This window comes from Pleurodeles waltl, chromosome 12 (assembly GCF_031143425.1).
Source record: "Pleurodeles waltl isolate 20211129_DDA chromosome 12, aPleWal1.hap1.20221129, whole genome shotgun sequence".
Lineage (NCBI taxonomy): Eukaryota > Metazoa > Chordata > Amphibia > Caudata > Salamandridae > Pleurodeles > Pleurodeles waltl.
In genome coordinates this window covers 642199346-642218420 of record NC_090451.1, presented here as the reverse complement: position 1 = coordinate 642218420, position 19075 = coordinate 642199346, and the positions used below count along the sequence as shown (strand labels likewise).

General features: G+C 47.8%; 1 protein-coding gene and 1 long non-coding RNA gene across 2 annotated transcripts in view; one reads left to right on the top strand and one right to left on the bottom strand.

Annotated features, from left to right (window-relative positions):
* LOC138268493 (uncharacterized) overlaps positions 1–19075 on the top strand; it is a 178067-nt gene that overhangs the window by 35717 nt on the left and 123275 nt on the right. The gene's annotated exons all lie outside the window — the stretch shown is intronic.
* Positions 1–19075, bottom strand: part of AQP10 (aquaporin 10) — a 50102-nt gene that overhangs the window by 2642 nt on the left and 28385 nt on the right. The window contains exons 4-5 of the mRNA XM_069218200.1: positions 7402–7520; positions 93–310 (exon numbers count right to left, since the gene is read on the bottom strand). Coding sequence (XP_069074301.1) covers positions 93–310; positions 7402–7520 — 337 coding nt within the window. The remainder of the gene's footprint in view (positions 1–92; positions 311–7401; positions 7521–19075) is intronic.

Sequence of the window (19075 nt, the reverse complement as noted above, 5' to 3'; positions counted from 1 at the left end):
AGAGTGTGGCGTTTATGGGAAGAGTAGAGGAGGAGTGAGGCATGAGAGAGCACCAATGGAGGAAGAGGAAAACGTGGAACTTTTTCACTCACCTGAACACTTCTGGACCCCAGCCTGCCAGAAACGTGAAGAGTCGTGGGCCAAGGTCCCGGGCAGGGTTGATGGGATAGCCGCAGTTGGAACCCATTGAGAGGCCAATGGAGAGAACCAGTAACCCCACTACCAGTGGTTCGAGGCCCTTCGGTACTGGTTTGTTCTTGGAGTCCACAATTGCCAAAATGCCAACCAGAAGCATAGCTGTCCCAATCACCTGTTGAGAAATGAAGTGATGAGTACCAAAAAGTATGGGAGAGCGGAAGGATCTGCTTCATTACCTATACAGCTTTAACTCCCTCACTCCCAGGGAGCTTTACATTTGACCATTGCTGGTTATTTAGCCTCACAAAAAGCTACAACCTTTATATTATTATTTTGTATAGAGAACGGCTTGGGTGCAATGCTCATGCCTCTCTATTACACAATTTAAGATGATCTGAGTAGACTGGGTACTTGTGTCATACTAGGTTAGCCCTTATCTCATTATCAAACTCTTAAGCAAATTTTACACTAAAAACAGCAGGACTCAAAATGTTGATAAAGGAAACATAGGTTAATACCTTAATATCTGGATCATTATAGTTGGTGACCACAGCTAGGTAGTTGTCATGTACCAAATATCATGTAGGTCACATATTAAGCAGTCCGTAATTTAAAGTTTCCTAGATGTTGCTTGTTGAGAATTTTTTTTGGGGGGTTATCTTATGTTATGTTAACCATTGTGAAGTGTATTGCAACAAAACAACTTATCCTGGCAATCATGACAGCCAAATATATTGAGCCAAACTCATCTCAGGTGGTTAGAGGGTATAGAGCCATGCCTTTAAATATCTGTGAAATCGTAGTTCTGGGATGAATCGAACGGAGGCAGGCAGATGGTTCCAAAGGCAAGAAGCTTAAGTTGGGAAGGATCTTCCTCCCAACGCGCGTGCAACTTAACTTTAGTATGATCAATAGATTAGTGTCAACAGACCACAGCAGACAAGCAGGGTGATCGCGAAGGAATTTACAATGGAGATAAGAATGGCCAACCTGAGGTGTAATGGCCTTATGCACCTAAGAAAGTGATTTGAAAACAATTATTTTAGGTGCTGGTAGCCAACGCAGTTTGTCCAGGGCAACAGAAGCTGATGCATGATGAGGAAGAGCTACAGGCACGTCTGAATCCTAAATAAAAGCTTAGGAATTAGTCAGGCAGGCAACTCAATAAGCCTTGCAATTTGCTGCATCCTGATTTTATTCATAATATATTTTCATCAAGTTTGGTTCTTTTTTCTTTCCATTAGCAAAAATCAAGGCATTCAAACTACTTAATATATGACTTATATGTATGTTTGTATGTGACAACTGTCTCAAACCTTTGCATTAGTCTCTAATTACAATGATTCAAATATTAAGGCAGTACTAGGGGTGAAGTGTAGTAATAGTGCCTTCTTTTTTCTTAATCTTTTTTTTACGAAGGTTGCAATAAATCATTTTTAAACCTACTAAGACACAATTATAGCTGTCTGATCGCACTACAGATGAAAACACATTGTAATAACCAGATGCCTTCTCTGTACTAAGTTAGGTTGGTCACACTTAACACACCTAACACAATCCACCAAGATCTTATGGTTGGCTCGCTGGGGGTAATTACCCATGGTGAGGAGCAGACTCAATGATAAAGTCTACTGTTGCGCAAGAGCAACAGTCCAGTTACATTTTCATAAAGCACCAACCTTAGCTATCTTCAACCAGTGATGCTGCTTCGAAGAATCCATACAACACCCGATAATATAGAACAGGACACTGCTTCTTCAGGTGGGACAATGTCTCCTTAGTGTTTTTCTCCTCTCTCACACTTATCTGCTTGGTAATCAGTAACAGTAGTGTCGCATTTAAGAGTCGAGCCGTATCCAGGTCATAAGGTCAGCACCTCCTTTAGAAATATGGCCATATTTGGGTAGTAAGTACTGCACAGGTCATAGTCAGTGAAAAAGAAAAAAAGAACCCCTAGTTCTTGTATGCTAATAAACAATGAATTAAAAGCAGGATTTCCTGAAGGATCAAGAGTGTTAGGAAGAAACACCAAGGCGCACCCAGGAAGTACGCTGCACCCATGATGCTGCCTTGTGAAGCAGCAAAAGTGAAGCTCCAGAGTTAAGCTGTAGTACAAAGCTTAGCTTAATTTCATTCCAAAAATCAAGTTGTCTGGTGATTTAATGTACGACTACAAACACAGCCTACTAGAGACCCTTTTCCTCCAAAGGAAACAACGCGCTGGGGTTTGAAGTCCCCCACTGCAATCACCAATAACTTATTGAAGGGAGCTGCAGCCCTAAACGTATTGTAGAACTAAAACACAAAGGTGAAAAAAAAACTCTGTGGCACTATAAGCTGATCTCACTGCATTCAGGGGATGATACTATTACAATTTTGTAGACTTAACTAACGCATCTTCATCAGACGGACTGCAAACCAAGGATATATGAGGATCCTTCTTTTATTTTTACGGTATAGTTTTAACATTGATGATTCACCATTGCAAATAGGCCACCCCAAGCTGTGGTCATAATATGATAAAGTATTGTATATTGTAGGAAGCTGGCCTGGTGGGTGGTGAGCACGTATGGTGTTATCACCTTATACCAGGTATCCCCTATTAGTGCAGTGTAGGCAGTGTCTAGGAAGCCAGGCTCTCTAGAGGTAGCTGTGGATGAGCAGCCAAGACTTATCTAGGAGACATGCAAAGCTTATGCAATACCACTACAGTCACATAGCAACTTAACATACATGAAAGAACCACACAGTGTTACAAAAATAAAGTTACTTTATTATAATAACACAACACTAGATTGTTTAAAGGCAGTCCCCCGACTGGAAGTAAGTACACTATAAATCATTAATTAGGGGAGGACCAAACCATATACTAAGAAAGTGGAATGCAAACAGAAGCCCCCCACCCAGGGATACAGACTTGTTAGACAGGAGCTGGAAGAACTAGGACCCCAAGAGGTGACTAGCTGAGTGCCCCTCAGCGACCAGGAGAGCAAAGGTATGTACCTGGTCTTCCCTAGGACTAAAAAGAGGACTTAGAAAAAGGAGTGTGCAAGGACACGACCAGTCTAGAAAAAAAACAAAGGTAGAATCCAGTAGAAAAGGACCTGCAAAAGAAGGGGGCAGAGTCCAGTCCATGATGGAGTGTCCGGTCAGGGCAGGAGCCACTACTCACCCTTCTGGGGATGGGGAACCAGGTCGATGGCGAGGAAGACCACCAGCTGTGGAGCTCAGGAGCTGCAGAGAAGTCCTTGGAGCAGTGCAGTTGGTGTCCCACATCGATCGTCACGTCGCAGATGGTCAGTGGTATAACAGAACCACCAACAAGCATTGGCAAATGCAAGAGGAGCAAAAGAAGAGTTGCAAGGCTGAAGAGGTCCAGCAAGGTCGAGGGGACTCGACCCTTAGAGAGGAGTCCGGGCTGACCCTCAGCAGATGAGGGACAACAGAAGCAGTTGCAGCCCCCACAGGCAACCCACTGGCAGCAAGCACAGTAAGTCGCAGTGAGGCCCAGTCAGCACACTTGGAGAGGAATGCCACGTCCTTGGTGCAGGAGCTGGAAAGGAGACTGTGCTTGGCAGGATAAAGTGTTGGGGGCCGGGGCTACTTGGAGCCTGAAGATCCCTTGGAGCAGGAGACAACATGCCTTGGTAGCTGCAAGGGTTGCAGTGCACAGGGGTACTGTCCTGCAAGGGGAGACAAGGGCTCAGAGTCTCCCAAGTTGGACAGCTGGCAGAAAGGACCAAAGGGACCACGCCATTCCAGAGGATTGCAGATCCATGCAGCTGGTAAACGTTGCTGTAGGTCCTGCAGATGCAGGGGAGTGACTTCACTCCGAGGGAGATTCCTTCTTGCTTCTTGATGCAGGCTGAAATCTTGCCGACCTCAGAGAATGCACTACTGGGGAAATGTTGCAGTTGCTGGAAGGAGCCGGAGAAACAACGTCGCAAAGCGAAGTCGTCGCCAGAGTTCCAGTCTTGTTGGATCCTGAAGAGTCCAGTTGCAGTTCCAGTGGTCAGAAGTGGAAGTAAACGTTGCAGAGGAGCCCTGATGGAGTCTTGCGTGTCGAATCTGGGGAGCCACCCTCAAGGGAGTCCCTAAATAGCCCTAAAAGGGGGTTTGGTCACCTGGCAAGGTGACCACCTATCAGGAGGGGCCTCTGACGTAACATACCTTACTTGGCCCCTCTGATGCTCCCAGGGGCGTCTGCACATCTTGGTTCTAAGATGGCAAAATCGAGTGGCCACCTGGAGGAGGTCTGGGCACCACCCCAGAGGTGGTGATGGACAGGGGAGTGACCATTCCCCTTTCCTTTTTCCAGTGTCGTGCCAGAGCAGGGAACGGTGGTTCCTGGAGTGGTGCAAAGCGGTTTATGAAAGGAGGGCACCAAATGTGCAAACCGGTGGCTTGGGGAGGCTACCCCTCCCAAACTTGTAACACCTATTTCCAAGGAAGAGGGTGTTGCCTCCTTCTCCCACAGGGAATCCTTTGTTCTGCCTTCCCCTGCTTGAGCTGGTCAAGCAGCAGGAGGGCAGAAACCTGTCTGAGGTGTGGCAGCAGCACAGGCTTCAAGGAAAACCCTAGAAGACTGGTAGGATCAATACTGGGGGGTCCTCTAAGGAGCCCCCAGAGTGCATGGAATCATACAACCAATACTGTCAATAGTATTGGGGTATGATTCTGACATGTTTGATACCAAACATGCCCAGTTTCGGAGTTACCATTATGTAGCTAGACGTGTCCAGTACACGGTTAAAATGGCTTCCCTGCACTTACGAAGTCCAGTCTAATGGAACTGGAGTTCGTAGGGGCACCTTTGCTCATGCAGGTGTGCCCTCACACACAGGTACATGCACTTACTGTGTCCTGTTGTTGTGACCTGTGGTGAAAGGGTGCATGCACTTTTTCACGCAGGCTGCAATGTCAGGCCTGCAGACACATTTTGCATGGGCTCCTATGGGTGGCATAATACATTCTGTACCTAAGTACCATATACTAGGTACTTATAAGGGGACACAGTATGCCAATTGTGGAGTGCACAAAGGCCCTAGGCAACCAAATTTAGAGAGAGAGAGCACAATCACTGGGGTCCTGGGTAGCAGGATCCCGATGAAAAAAAGTCTAAGCAAACTGATAGGAGGCAAAAAGCAGGGGTAACCATGCCAAAAAAGAGGGTACTTTCCAAGATTTATAATGTGATATTTTCAATCTTTACCAATCTAACAGAAACGTTTGATGTCTTTTACAAAAATGTTTTAAAAGTTGTATTAGTAATGTTTCATACTAATTTTTTTATATTTCTATATGCATTTATTGCCAAGTACTGTTGATCTTTCATGCATCGTCTTTTTACTACATTAGTTTTATAAGAATGAAGAAAGTAGGGGGTTCTTATTTCTTTTTCAATCAAGGCCCAACCACTATTTGCCTCTAAGGCCAACCCCTTTCTTGTACAGCAGACAGGAGTGAGGGCAGTATCTCGTGTAAGAATAGAGAAGCATGGGTAGTAAGGTTCTCCCCAGGGGAATGTGGCAAGATATAGGCAGTACGGGCATTGGCCCATGAGAAAGAGCATGGCTCCCATTTCCCTGTAACTGCCTCTATGTAGGACGCAAGCTGGCTACAGCTAGCAAGGGCATTGTCCAACTGAGGAAGAGGCGCAGATATAGTTAGAACAGTGGCCCATGTGAAGTGAGGCAAGCGGAGGAGGAGTACAGCAGAGGCAGCTGGGGAAGTGATGTGTCTTATGAGAAGTGAGACAAGCCTGGAAGTAAGAGCAGTGCCCTGCTGAACAGTGACAGTAGCCTAGGAGGAGGAGGAGCTGTGTCCCCACTGGATACTGGGACAAGCCTGAAAGGAGTAAGAGAGGGCCCATTGGATAGTGAAACAAGCCTGAAAGTAGTAAGAGAGGTGCCCATTGGATAGTGAAATCAGTCTAGGAGCAGTAGGACCAGTTCCCCAGTGGTTAGTGAAAGAAGCCTAGGAGTAAGAGCAGTCCTCCAAAGGACAGTGAGAACAGCTTAGAAGGAGTAAGACAAGTTCCCTAGTGGATAGTGAGGTAAGCCTAGGGGAAGTGAGGCAGATATAACTAGTAAGGTCAGTACCAGATAGATGGCGCCATGCTGAAGAGGTCAGATAAGCTAAAGGAAGTGGTCAAACATGTGCAGGTAAGAGTAGTACTCTAGGGGAAGTAATACAGGTTAGGGAGAGTAAGCCCAGTATTCCCTGTAGTAATGAAGCAAGTGAGGACTAAGACCTGAGCCCCAGGAGAGAATCGTTGGCCCCAGAAGCACGAAAGCAGTGCCACATGAGTGAGTGAGTCCCAGCCGTGGGGTAGGAACAGTTTCACCTGGGCGAGTAAGGCCGGCTAATGCCAGAGAGCCAGGAGTGAGTCAACTAAGCACTGATAAAACCCCTCCGATATCACACCTGCACGTGTTGACATTCAGATGATCTTGTCTCCGGGGCACTGTGATAGGGCCACTCGTTTATGGAATGTATTGATTCGGGGTAATGCAACTCTGCCTGCAATGTGATAACCAGCCCTGTCAACATCCTTCCCTTATCTATGTTCTAATAGCATTTTCCCTAAGAGTTTCCTACACACGGGTTGCAAAATCTATAGCAAAATATCAGTGTACCCCTAAGCTGAGAAATAGAGGAGTCTGAAAACATGGTCGATGCTTGTAGGGAGGGTCACTTGGGGGTGAAGCAGCAGAATAAGCCTTCTGGGACATATACATATTGTCTTGCTGGCCAGTGATCGTGACAGTCTGATGAAGAGGGCACAGGAGGTATTAAGAAGTCACGATTATCAGTTATTTCTGCTTGTTCGTACCTCCTATACCCTCTTCATCCAACACCAATTTGTTATGTCCACGGCTTCTAAAGGTTCCACCAAGGAGCACATCAGCAAAAAAAGGATATCTTAAAACATGTTTTTAATATTTTCCCCCGTGCTCTTTAGTAATGATTTTCTGTGCTTTTCTTAATTTCATGTAATGCAAAGATTCGCATCTATCCATCTTCTTGTGCTCCTACAAAGAACCGCAAGACACCCCAAATGTATGACACAGTGATTCCAAGATTCCTATAAATTGCTACTTTGAGTACGTCTACCCATCCAACGTCCTCCCCTCATAAGGGAAGATTACTACTCTCTACCGCAAGCTCAGTGCCTCATAGATGTTTACATTACCGAATCAGGAGCTATAAAAATATGCTCACTGCTGAATGGGGAACCCAGTGCTGTGATGCCTCGCTTACCTGGTCCAGGAAGCCATTCCAGATGGTGAGGTATCCGGCAGGGTATGTGGCGAAGATGGAGGCAGTCTCAGTGGGGCCAGTGACGGTCAGGTTTCCGTTGCAGTAGTGTTGGATGGCATCTGCGGCACAGAAAGTGGCAGAGTTTGAGAGGGCTCCAGAGTGCTCAGAGTTTGAGGCGACAGACACAGAGGGAAAGTGGGAGCCTGCAGAGTTACAGATTCCAGAGTTAGACGGGGAATGGAGCATCTGGGATCTCAAAACACGCAGGGAGAGTGCAGGCCTGGAGGCAGTTTGGTCTATGGGGTAATTACTAGATTTCCCATATCTCTTGGGGTTTGGAAGGCATGTAAGGCTGTGACAGAGCCAGTGTCACATTGGGCATAGGCTTGATTTGTGACTTGCCTAAACATTACCTCAAATTTCGGAGGGGCATCAAGCCTGTCACTACATTTCTCCTGATTCAGCCATTGGCCAGTCAGCATTGGCAGGTCTATAGACTACACACATGCCCCGCACTCCTGAAGTACAAAGGAGGTTTCCAATATTTTATATGAAAGTCACTCTACTTCAACTCTCTCCCAGTTAGAAAATCCTCTACGTCAGTGCAAATCAATTAACTAATTAATCTCCCCCATTTTCTCCACATCTTCCTCTTCTCGATTCCCAAATGTTGCACATGTGCCAGAGGTAAAGCAGAGACCCAAAGTAAAGCACAATGTAAAATACAAATGGAGATAAAGCAAAAATAGAAATGCAAGGAGGAATACTAGGACCTGTGATAGGCAAGGATAGTGGTCAGCCTGACCCTTGTCTGGAGGATGGCATTCAGCGAGTTCTGTTTTTTCAGCCAGTAGCATGATGCATGCATTTATGGCCCATCATGCTCAGTGATGCATGCTATAAACCTGGGACTGGTATGAAGTCACTTGGCAACTATGGGCACGACCGACGAAAGGGCTCCCCAGGATGTTGAGGGGACTAGCTGGGGAGGAGGCAGAGGGATGACTCTAAGAAAGGTCTGAACTCCCAGAGTGTTAGAAAGCCTGGAGACCCCACATAGGGAAAGAGGCAGGTCCTCCAAAGTTTGAAATGAAGACAAGGAAGCAGAGTTAGGAGAGGCTTCAAGTGATGAAACATTGAGAAAAGACTGCCAAGAGAAATGACAGCAGACAATTAAGCGAGGAATCCATCTATGGGTCTATAGATGAGATTAAATCATAAAAGAAGAATGGGCTGATCTGTCACTCATGAATTACAGAGCCACTGTATATTATGCAGCAATGGAGCACCAAATTATGCAGCGCGGTTGACTAAATTATGCGGTGTAACACGCCTCATTCTGCTCTAGTATTACTTTTAGTACTTTACTCATTTCAACACCTATTTATTCTATTTGTACAAAGGTTTCTGATCATTAGTACGAGGTTAACACATGAATAGAGCTATCAGCAACGATAAGAGAACTGCAAATATGTGCAAATAGTCAGACATTGCGCAGCACCACACGGCATTCTTTTTTATTTATTTTTATCCGTTTGAGCTAGACACATTTTAATTTGTGTTGAACTGTGCAAGTTATGCGGTAGATGGTGGACTATGTGACATATTGTGCAAAAACCGCGGCAGCCGCCTCACTGCACAGTTCCAGTGGCTCTCAATTAAAATTACCTACTAAATACACAGTGTGTGGACCAGTTTCTTTCATCATAGCTCTGTCTCCTGATTGGGGGAGAGCCGACACCAAAGTGGCGACTAACATGGGGACTGAAAAGGACACACACTCTTTTCCCACTTGTACAGCCAGATCATACTTCTAGTTGAGCATGCCTCTGGTCCAGTAGCTGCTTCCTCTTAAAAGTTTGCATCAGTCAAGCACTTGATGTAGCATGGCAGGCAGATCCATAGAGCGCCGAATCACAGTGGCAGAGGTTTCTTGGCGCTACAAACAGATAACGGATATTTATTGTGTTCCATCACTAAGGTACTCGTTTTCTCGACCTCCAAGGATGAAAGGCTGAGTGGACTGCAAAGAAATCAAACCTGTGACAAAGGCTCAGAGAGATCTCTGGAGTGGATGCATTAGCCACTGAGTTACATGACCACCCATCTATAAGGCTCTTTTTGTTGGCATGATCAGTTCATATATATAAACGTTGAATTCACACTCATTAATGAACAGGGCTCTGACGTCTCTCAAGGACCTAGTTTGCGTTACATACAAGCATATAATATTAAAGTGATCTGCTCAGGACTACATGATTTTCGTCAGGTGGAGGAAGCTGGGATTCCAACTCAGATGCTCTTTTTTTTTTTTTTAGAGTCGGTATCTTAGCACCTAAACCACACCTCTCTCCTGCTTGAGGTAAAAGGCTTGTATTTTAGAGACTGCGACTCCTGACCCAGACCCCAGCTCCATCAAGTCGCCTTATTGACTTCCAGATCAAACCTTAACTAGCGTTCTGCTTAATGCAGACTTTCTTGTCACATAATCACCTTTGTGTCTATGTCCCTTTTTAAATCATTTACTAATTAAGTCTCCACCAAGTCTGCTGGAAGGTCCAAATTATAGGGGTGAAACTTCCACGTAGGAGAGGAAAGGTGACTGTCAGATGAGTGCAATAATAAGATGGAATTAATCCAGCACTCTTAATCATAAGGGTTTTCCAAGATAGCTCCGGCACCAATAACTTCTTGCAACCACCTCCTGGCATACTACTCTCTGTGTTAATCAGTTCAATAAAGTGTGCTCCAATCTAATCATGTCTGTTCAAACACTGGTACATCAGGTGATGTCAAGCGAGAACTGCAGGTGCTGGTATTTCACAAAGGTGGAAATCTGGTGATAGCCCAACAGGCCTCAGCTCCTGAAAGATCAGTTTTAGCGTGGGAGGGTCTGTCTCCGGACACGCAATTAACCCTGCTACAGCTGAAACCCCTGAAGTGAGTGGCAATTCGCCGCCTAACACTCTCGGGCACAGTGCCTAGTTTGAGCCAGTGGCTGCAGGCGATGAACAAAGCCATAGATGTTTTGGGACCAGGACTTATTTTTTATCATCAGAATTTGACCCACAACAAAAAATAAAGAAGAAGAAAAGTAAAAAAAAAAGGTGGAAGGAAAAGAGGAGAAAAAAGCAATGAAAAAGAGCATGCAAGAGTGACATAATGAGACAGGAAAGGTAGGGTGGTGGACGAAAGAGGAATGATGAAACCAAGACAAGACTATGGGGGGTCATTATGACATTGGTGGTAAATGCTTCTTACCGCTGCAGTGATGGCCGCCAACATACCGTTGCGGCGACGAACATCCGTTCGCCATATTATGACACACACACTAAACTGACAGAATACTGCCACAAACACATAGTTACCAGTCCAAAGGTAAGTGGTAAAGTGTCATAGGAACACCCATACCGTCACGCCAACAAAACAGCACCCCTCACATTATAACCCACAAACCACCACGGTGGACAATCAACGGCGGTAAACCATTGGCGGTACACACCTGCACGGTCAGAATGGCCACCCAAATCCAAAACAACATAATATTGGCCAATTAAAAAAAAATACACACCTGGCATTGATACACACACCACACCCACCCACAGCACAATAAAACACATATCCACATTACCCACATCCCTTTACAAACCCAAAAAATAGCCAAGAGATAGCCCGCAAATCACAGCAACAACTACACACATTACTAACACCCAACCATCCTCCACGCACCCCACCACATTATACAACACCCACTGCACAACACACACCACACAACACCCATGTCCCCACAAAGACACCCCCGTTTCACTGATGTGTTGCGGGTCATGGTGGAGGAAATAGTCAGGGTAGAGCCACAGCTGTTTGGAGCACAGGTACAGCAAATTTCCATTGTCAAGAAGATGGAGCTATCGCAGAGAATCGTGGACAGGGTGAATGCCGTGGGGCAGCATCCAAGAACAAGGGACGACATCAGGAAGAGGTGGAATGACCTACGGGGGAAAGTATGTTCCATGGCACACAGGTGCCCCAGCCAATCTCGGCGGAGAGGAGGTGCCATGACTATCCAGTCCACACCAGAAGATGCCCCCAGTGATGACAGTAACTCTGGACGTTTGGAACTGGATGCACTTCCTGGCCCATCAGGAACCACTGGTCAGTCGGCCACCCCAGCCCACTCCCAGTCCACCACAGAGCTCCCCCCTCAGTATCCAACACCACAGCACCCACCCAACGTCCCCAAACCTCTGTCCCCAGGACACATCAATAAGCAGTGTGCCCACCTGTACAAGGACCCCAGTCCACACCTCACAGCCAAGACAATTGGGGTCCTGGGGTCAGTGGGTACACTGTTCAGAGGACACAGGCACAGGGGGACAGGGACACTCAGAGGACAGCTGTGAGTCAGGGGGAGGACAGGCCCAGGGAACTGACTGCCCAGGAGGCACTCACTAATGTCCTGGGGACTTACCAACAATCCCAGGACAAGATGAGCCAGATTCTTAACATCATGTAGGAGAACCAGCGGCTGCAGGAGGAACACCATCAGGAGCTCCAAAAAGATTAGCATGCCCTCAACACCACCGTGGTCTTCATACTAGGAGTGCTGGCTGATATGGCCAAAATCATGAGGGAATATACAGAACACCAGCGGGCCCCTTCCACTAGCCAGTCAACTGAACAGCCCACCACATCTGCTGCAGCTAGTGGACAGAAGGCCCAGCCACAGGACTCACACGCCACCAGCACACCTCCCCCTGCAGAAGGTGAACCACCCCACAAACGTTCCCTGCGACCCAGACAGATGCCAGAGACACTTGCCAATACTAAGACCACAGCGAGGAAATGAGACCCTCCTGAATGTCCCCCTTGTGTTCTACTCTGTCACCTTGTCCACTTTGAACTGCCATTGCTCCCCTTCCTATGGACCCTTGGACACTGGACCTGTGCTACAAACAGACTGGAACAATACCATGGACTTACCTCTACCATCACCCCATTCCATTGCACTATTCCTTCTATAAATTTCACTTCAATAAACACCCTTGAACACAACTTGAGTGATAGTGCTTTATGTGATGAAAATGTGCAATTATGTTAACAGTTAAATCTTGTGCAATTGACCTGAACTTTGTGATAGCGTACAAATAATGACCTGTAGCTGAATGTAGTCATCACATCAGTACACAGTTGTAATAACACCCACATCTGCAAAATGAGAAGGCATAGGTGACAGTCGGTTGAGATGCAAAGGAAGTTACTGCCATCCTGCTACAGCCACACTGAAAACACAAATAATCAGAGGAATGTTCAGTTCCACTGTCTAACCCGTGTGTCACTGGACGTACTGCCATATTACTGATGTTCTGTTGACCACATCCTCATCCCCTGCCTCCTCATCCTCACTGTCGTCCGGGTCCACTGCAGCCACAGGGGCATTTAAAATCTCCTGCAGATAAGGCACATGTTGTCTTAGGGCCAGGTTGTGTAACATGCAGCATTCTCAAACTATCTGGCAGACCTTCTCAGGAGAGTAGCACAGTGATCCACCTGTCAGATGGAGGCACCTGAACATGGCCTTCAGAGGGTTGAAAGTTTGTTCTATTATCCGCCTGGTTCACCCATGTGCATCATTATACTGATTCTCAGCCCCTGTCCTGGCATTCTTCACAGGGGCAGGAGCCACAACAGGTTTGGATAGCCAGGGTCACCTGCAAGAATTGAGGGACAAATATCAGCCTTACACAATGGTATGGGGATGACTCCTGAAGGCATGCACTTACATACATTGGGTGGGGACTCAGACTCACCTATTAGCCACACCCTGTGCCTCTGTAGTTGTACCATCACATTTGGGGTGCTGCTATTCCTCAGGACGAAGGCGTCATTCACCGACCCAGGATACTTGGCTGTGACGTGGGAGATGTACTGGTCCGCCAGGCACACCATTTGCACATTGAGTGAGTGGAAACTCTTCTGATTCCTGAACACCTGTCCCTTATGCTGGGGGTGGGGTGACAAATGCAATATGTGTTCAGTCAATCGCCCCAATAATATTAGGAATATGTCCCATTGCATAAAATCCAGCCTTCACAGTGGCCAAGTTCCACTTGGGGGGAAGCTATGTAGCTGCACATATGTTTGAGCAAGGCAGACAAAACCCTTGACAGCATTATTGAGAACGTTGGCTGTGACATCCCTGCTGCCTAGCCCACTGTCACTTGGAAAGAACCAGTTGCCAGGAAATGGAGCACTGATAGAACTTGCACAAGAGGGGGGGTCCCAGTGGGATGACTGATAGCTGATATCAGATCAGGCTCCAACTGAGTACACAGCTCTGTGATTGTGGCCCTGTCCAGTCTATAGGTCAGTATTATGTGCCCGTCCTCCAGTGTAGCCAGGTCCACAAGGGGTCTGTACATGGGGTCTTGTCTCCTCCTCCTATTCCTCCACAGTTGTAGGTATCTAAGGGACACAAAAGTGAGAAGGGTGTCACAAACTGAACAATGGAACTACCACCTCTGTGTAACTGAGCATGTATGTAAGCGAACAATGTGAATGGCAAGGTATGTACAACTTACAGCAATGACGCAGTTTTCCAATTCCTGATTGTCGTCCACCACCATAAAATGGCGAGCGCCTGTCCTGTAAGTATGGACAGATGGAAGTGATGTAACTTCGGCGGCGTTGGGTGTCCTGGCGTAAGGCAGTCTTGCACCGCCGTGATATTCCTCATTGGCTAAAATGGGGCTCCATGGAGTACAGTGTCCAATGGGGATCATCGGCGGCGGTGACGGAGTACACCGCCGAGGACATGACTGCCATTTTCTGTCTATAACCTCACTTGATTCCTGACTTTCCACAGGACAACAACTACACTGCATGTGCTGCTGTGACCTGTGTCTGGATCCTGCCATGGTCCGTGTGACAAGGGAAAGGGCTCCTGCCTTCACTTTAGAGGAGTTAGAGCACCTGGTGTATGGGGTCCTACCCCTGTATTGGCGGCTGTATAGGCCTCCAGACCAACAGGTGAGTACACCACTGGGACGATGCATGCAACAAGATGTGTGTGCTAGTAGTGTGTCATTTGGGTGGGGGGTATGTCTGGTGGTAGTGTACATGCAGTGCTCTGGGTGATGTGCGTGCCAATGGAGATGGAAATTGTCTTTTTGGGCCGTATGTGTGACAGGCTGGATTGTATGGTTAATGGTGTCCTCCTGTCTGCATTACCTCTGCAGGTCAGCGCCCATCAGAAAAAGAGTTTGTGGCGTGCCATCGCCGAGGAGGGGCAGACTCTGGGGGTCTATAGCAGGTGGAGCACCCACTGCAGGAAAAGGTGGAAACCTGAGACGCTGGGCCTGAAAGACAGGGGAGGCCCAGCTGGGGATGGTCTCCCAATGAGGGCAGGGTGCCCATCGGAAGCTGACCCCCCTGATGGCCTGCATGCTGGCAGTGGCCTACCCAGAGCTGGATGGGTGCTTGAGGGCAGCACAGCAGCTACAAGGGGATGAATACAGTGGGTGTTACAACCATTTTTGTTGTCTGGCATGGGATCCTGGTGGTGGGTTTCAGTTAGTGTGTGTCCCTTAATGCCAGCTCAGACATTGCTGCGTGGTCCAGCTCAAAGTAAATGGGTGTATAGCAAAATCTTATAACCTAGCTATGTGGCATTCCATGTCAGACAGGGCTTAGTGGGTCCCAGGAGGGGTGCAGTTGGCAGCGGTTGGCTCTTATCTTGCTGTGGCACCTAGCCAATGGAATGCCACTGCAATGCATAGTGCTCAATCCTGATCCCTGTGTGTGATGGTAATGTGTATGCCATCTGTGGTGCTGGTGCTGTAATTGACCCAGTGCTCCCTTTCTCTCCCCCTCCCCCCTATTTTCTTCTATCATCCTGTTCATGTGTGCATTACCATCATCTGGAAGAGGAGCAGTGGCACCGGCGACCGAGGAAGCTACATCCCACAGGACCGAGGAGGCAGAGTTCACAGACGCCGAGGGGACCAGTGGGACGGAGGGTGAAGGGAGCACCACGGCAGAGATAGGAGGTGACAACACTGATTCAGATTCCTCCTCCGATGGAATCTCCCTGGTGGTGGTGGACACCTCTGTGCCCACCACAGCTACAGGTACACGTGTCACCCCCAATAACAGCACCGCCCTCCCAGTAGCCCCCAGTGAGTTGCCCGTGCACGCTCACCCAGGAGGGTGGGCGTCTACTTCGCCCCAGGCACCTCAGGCCCTGCCCAGTGAGCCCTGCTGTCCTCAGTAAGGAGGCTATTGACCTCCTGAGATCCATCTCTGTAGGGAAGTCAGCCATAGTGAATGCCATCCAGGGACTGGCAACCCAGATGCAGCAATGCAAAGCCTACCTCGAGGGCATCCACGGTGGGTTGGCTGCCCTATAGAGATCGTTTCAGGCTCTGGCCTCCTCTCTGATGGTAGCCAGAGTCCCTGTTCCTACTGTCCCACCCTCCAACTAGCACTTCCTAGTCCCAGTCTCCTCACCCCACATACAGACAACCATGTACACAAAACATCACACAAGAGTAGCACAGTCAAACACAGGCAGCACACTTCAGGCCACAAGCACTCACACAAACAACAGATAGTTGCACATACAACAACATCCACTGCCTCTGCTGTCTCCCCCTCCTCCCTCACAGTCACATCTGCACTCACACCTGCATGCACTGCATCAGCAGCCACCACCACATCAAGCAGCGCACACACACCTCACTTGTAGACACCTCCACAACATCCATCTACGTGTCCCCTTTGTCCTCTCCCACCCAAGTCTCCCCCCTCCAAAGAGACACAAACGCACACACTGAGACTCCCAACAGCCATCCACCTCACACATGGATACTGCCCATGCACCTGCACCCAAGTCCAGCAGACATACACCTCTGACAGCCACTCCCTCAACCTCAGCTCCCATCCCTGCTCCCACATCCCGCCCCAACGTCCCTAAGAAGCTTTTCTTTGCACATCTTGACCTCTTCCCTCCCCCTCCACCCCCCATCCTGCACATAAGAGCAGGGTCCCAACGACCCAGCACAGCACCTCAGCCAAACAGTCTGCCACTGCTCCTATGAAATCATCAGCTGCTGGCACAAAGGGGCCCCAGAGTGTGATGGCTGCCACTCCTACTAAAAGCACACCTCCGCCTCAGAAAGGGAGGACTAGGGTGGTGAAAACCAAGCGATGGGGACAGTGGATGCACATCCTAGTCCTGGAGGCAAGGACACGAGTGACATGTCAAAAGTCAAGGGGACCCGTCACAAGAGGGGACAAATGGATCCCCCTCCACCACCAAAGAAAGGGAAGGTTCCCACTCCACCACCAAAGAAAGGCAAGAGGCCCCCTCCACCAGCAGAGGGGAAGGAGCCCTCACCTCTAGCAGAGGCAGCCAGGGTTACACCTCCACCAGAGGGCAAGGAGCTCTCACCTCCAGCAGAAGCAGCCAGGGTTACACCTCCACCAGCAGAGGGCATGTAGCCAACCCTCCATAAACTGTTGGGCAAGGAGCCCCCTCCAGAACCAGTGGGCATGTTCCCCACATCAGCTGGGGTGCCTCCTCAACCTCCCCTTCCCCCAGAGGTGCCTGCCCATTTCCAACATGATGCCCCTGCACAGTGGATTCTGGATTGTGTCAGGAGTCATGTTGGGCCTTGGACTGTGCCCTGTGGCCATGTGGCCCTTTTGTACTTTGGACTGGCCATTGGCCCATTCTGGACATTGAAGCCTGCATTTGCTTTCGAAAAGACATTATGGTGGCTGTTGGCATCAGATTACAGGGTTCGTTCATTCTCATTGTGGTCCTTGTTTTAATTTGACGTAAGTCCTGTGATGTTCGTTTTACTCTGCAGCTGGTTCTGTGTATGGTGTGTGTGTGAATGGTGCGTATTGTGTGTCTGTGTCCTTTTCCTCCCTCCCTTCCTTGTGTGCTAGGTAGCTGTACTCACCGTCGTCTACTTCGTTGGCGTTGGTGTTCCAGGAAGGCCATGGCGTAGAAGAGCATCGGGAAGACTTGAAGTTCCGGTTCCATGGCGGCGGCGGTATCCTCTGTGTCCCTGAAGGTGAGTCTTTCGTCTTCTGTGCAGTGTTTCCGCCAGGCTTTTGATGGCATTGATACCACCCCGGAAATCCTGGCGGTTTGCTATGTCATCATATGGTGGGCGGTACCTTGTCTCCCGCCTGGCTGTTGATGGATACCGCCGTGGTCAGTGGTGTTGACGCCCTGGTGATTGGTGTGGTACGTTGGCTGCCTATGGGAGGTATCACCGCCATGGTCATACTTTGGCAGTATTTATCGCCAGCCTGTTGGCAGCATTACCACCTCTTTAACACTCACTGCCAGTGTCATAATGAGGGCCTATGTGTTTCAGTAGACTAACACATCCACTCCAGAAACCTTATTTCGATCTCAATGCCTCAGGTTTCACATCCTTTTGAGGTCAATAAAATGAGTACTATGATGTTGGATAACAATAAACACCTATTTTTTCAGTGCCAAAGTGTCCCAGGGGTTACTGTGTGCTTTACAAGTACATTATTTTTATATTTAGACAGCGCTAATTTAATCTGCTAGGATTTGGAGGAAAAGAGGGTCCAGGTGTGGAATAGATTTCCAGAGTGGAATTGACTAAACGGGTATACAATGATAAAAATTGCATTAAATGTACACCTACTTCTATGAGGCTTGTAGGTGTTTACTTAAACCCAAAGTCCTGGTCAGTGGATAGCCTTCCACCATCAGCTGTTGAGTCTGTGACCTCAGTTAAATTTTTGCTGAACAGGGTCTCAAACCTTTTCAGCAAGGATCATATAGAGGTCCCTGTTGATCATTAATATTTTGTAGGCTAGGATACTACAATAGATTATATGCAGTAAATCTCAAGCACAATGAATGCCTTGGAGATTGACCTGAGAACATTGCTTTCAACCAAATCTTCTAAAATGGTGTTTCCTACTGACCTCTCTTAAATCAAAGCACCCACAAGCTGATTTGGCTCGGGCATTTTAGTAATTATACATACTACTATGTGTTAGAAAATGGTAATGTACTCCACATCACACACCATGGGAATCTCTGTCTCCTTGTACTTTTCAACGTCTCCCTGGTCTTTAATACTGTGGACAATAGCCATCACCCTCTCCACCAAAACAGCCTCAAAGGAAGCCACCTACAGTATTCAAGACATACTTAACAAACACCCTACTTATTCAGATGGGCACTTTGCAGTTGGAAACCATCTCCATGACCTGTGACAAACCCTAAGGCTTTTTTTTTTTTTTTTTAATTATTTTATTTATTGAGTATTTCACGATATAAAAAATACAACAAACAACCTTGCCAGTTATCATCATTAGTGTGTTACATATAGTATGTTATTAAGTGTCATACAGAAAGGAACATATTACAATAGTCATCATGTCCACATCAATAGAGATTACAAGCTCCTAGACTGGGTACATGGGCTCGGAGGGTCACAACATTCTGCCTTAGTGTGCAGGGAGGGCAGCCGCGGAAGAAAACAGGGGCAGCGGTCAGGGTCATGCTAGTGTTACAGGCATTCCCTCCATGATGTGAGAGGAGAGGAGTGCGATGTATCCCCACCGTCACCCCCCTCCCAGGGATCATTCACTTAGGGTATCTCCCTCTGATTCCCTG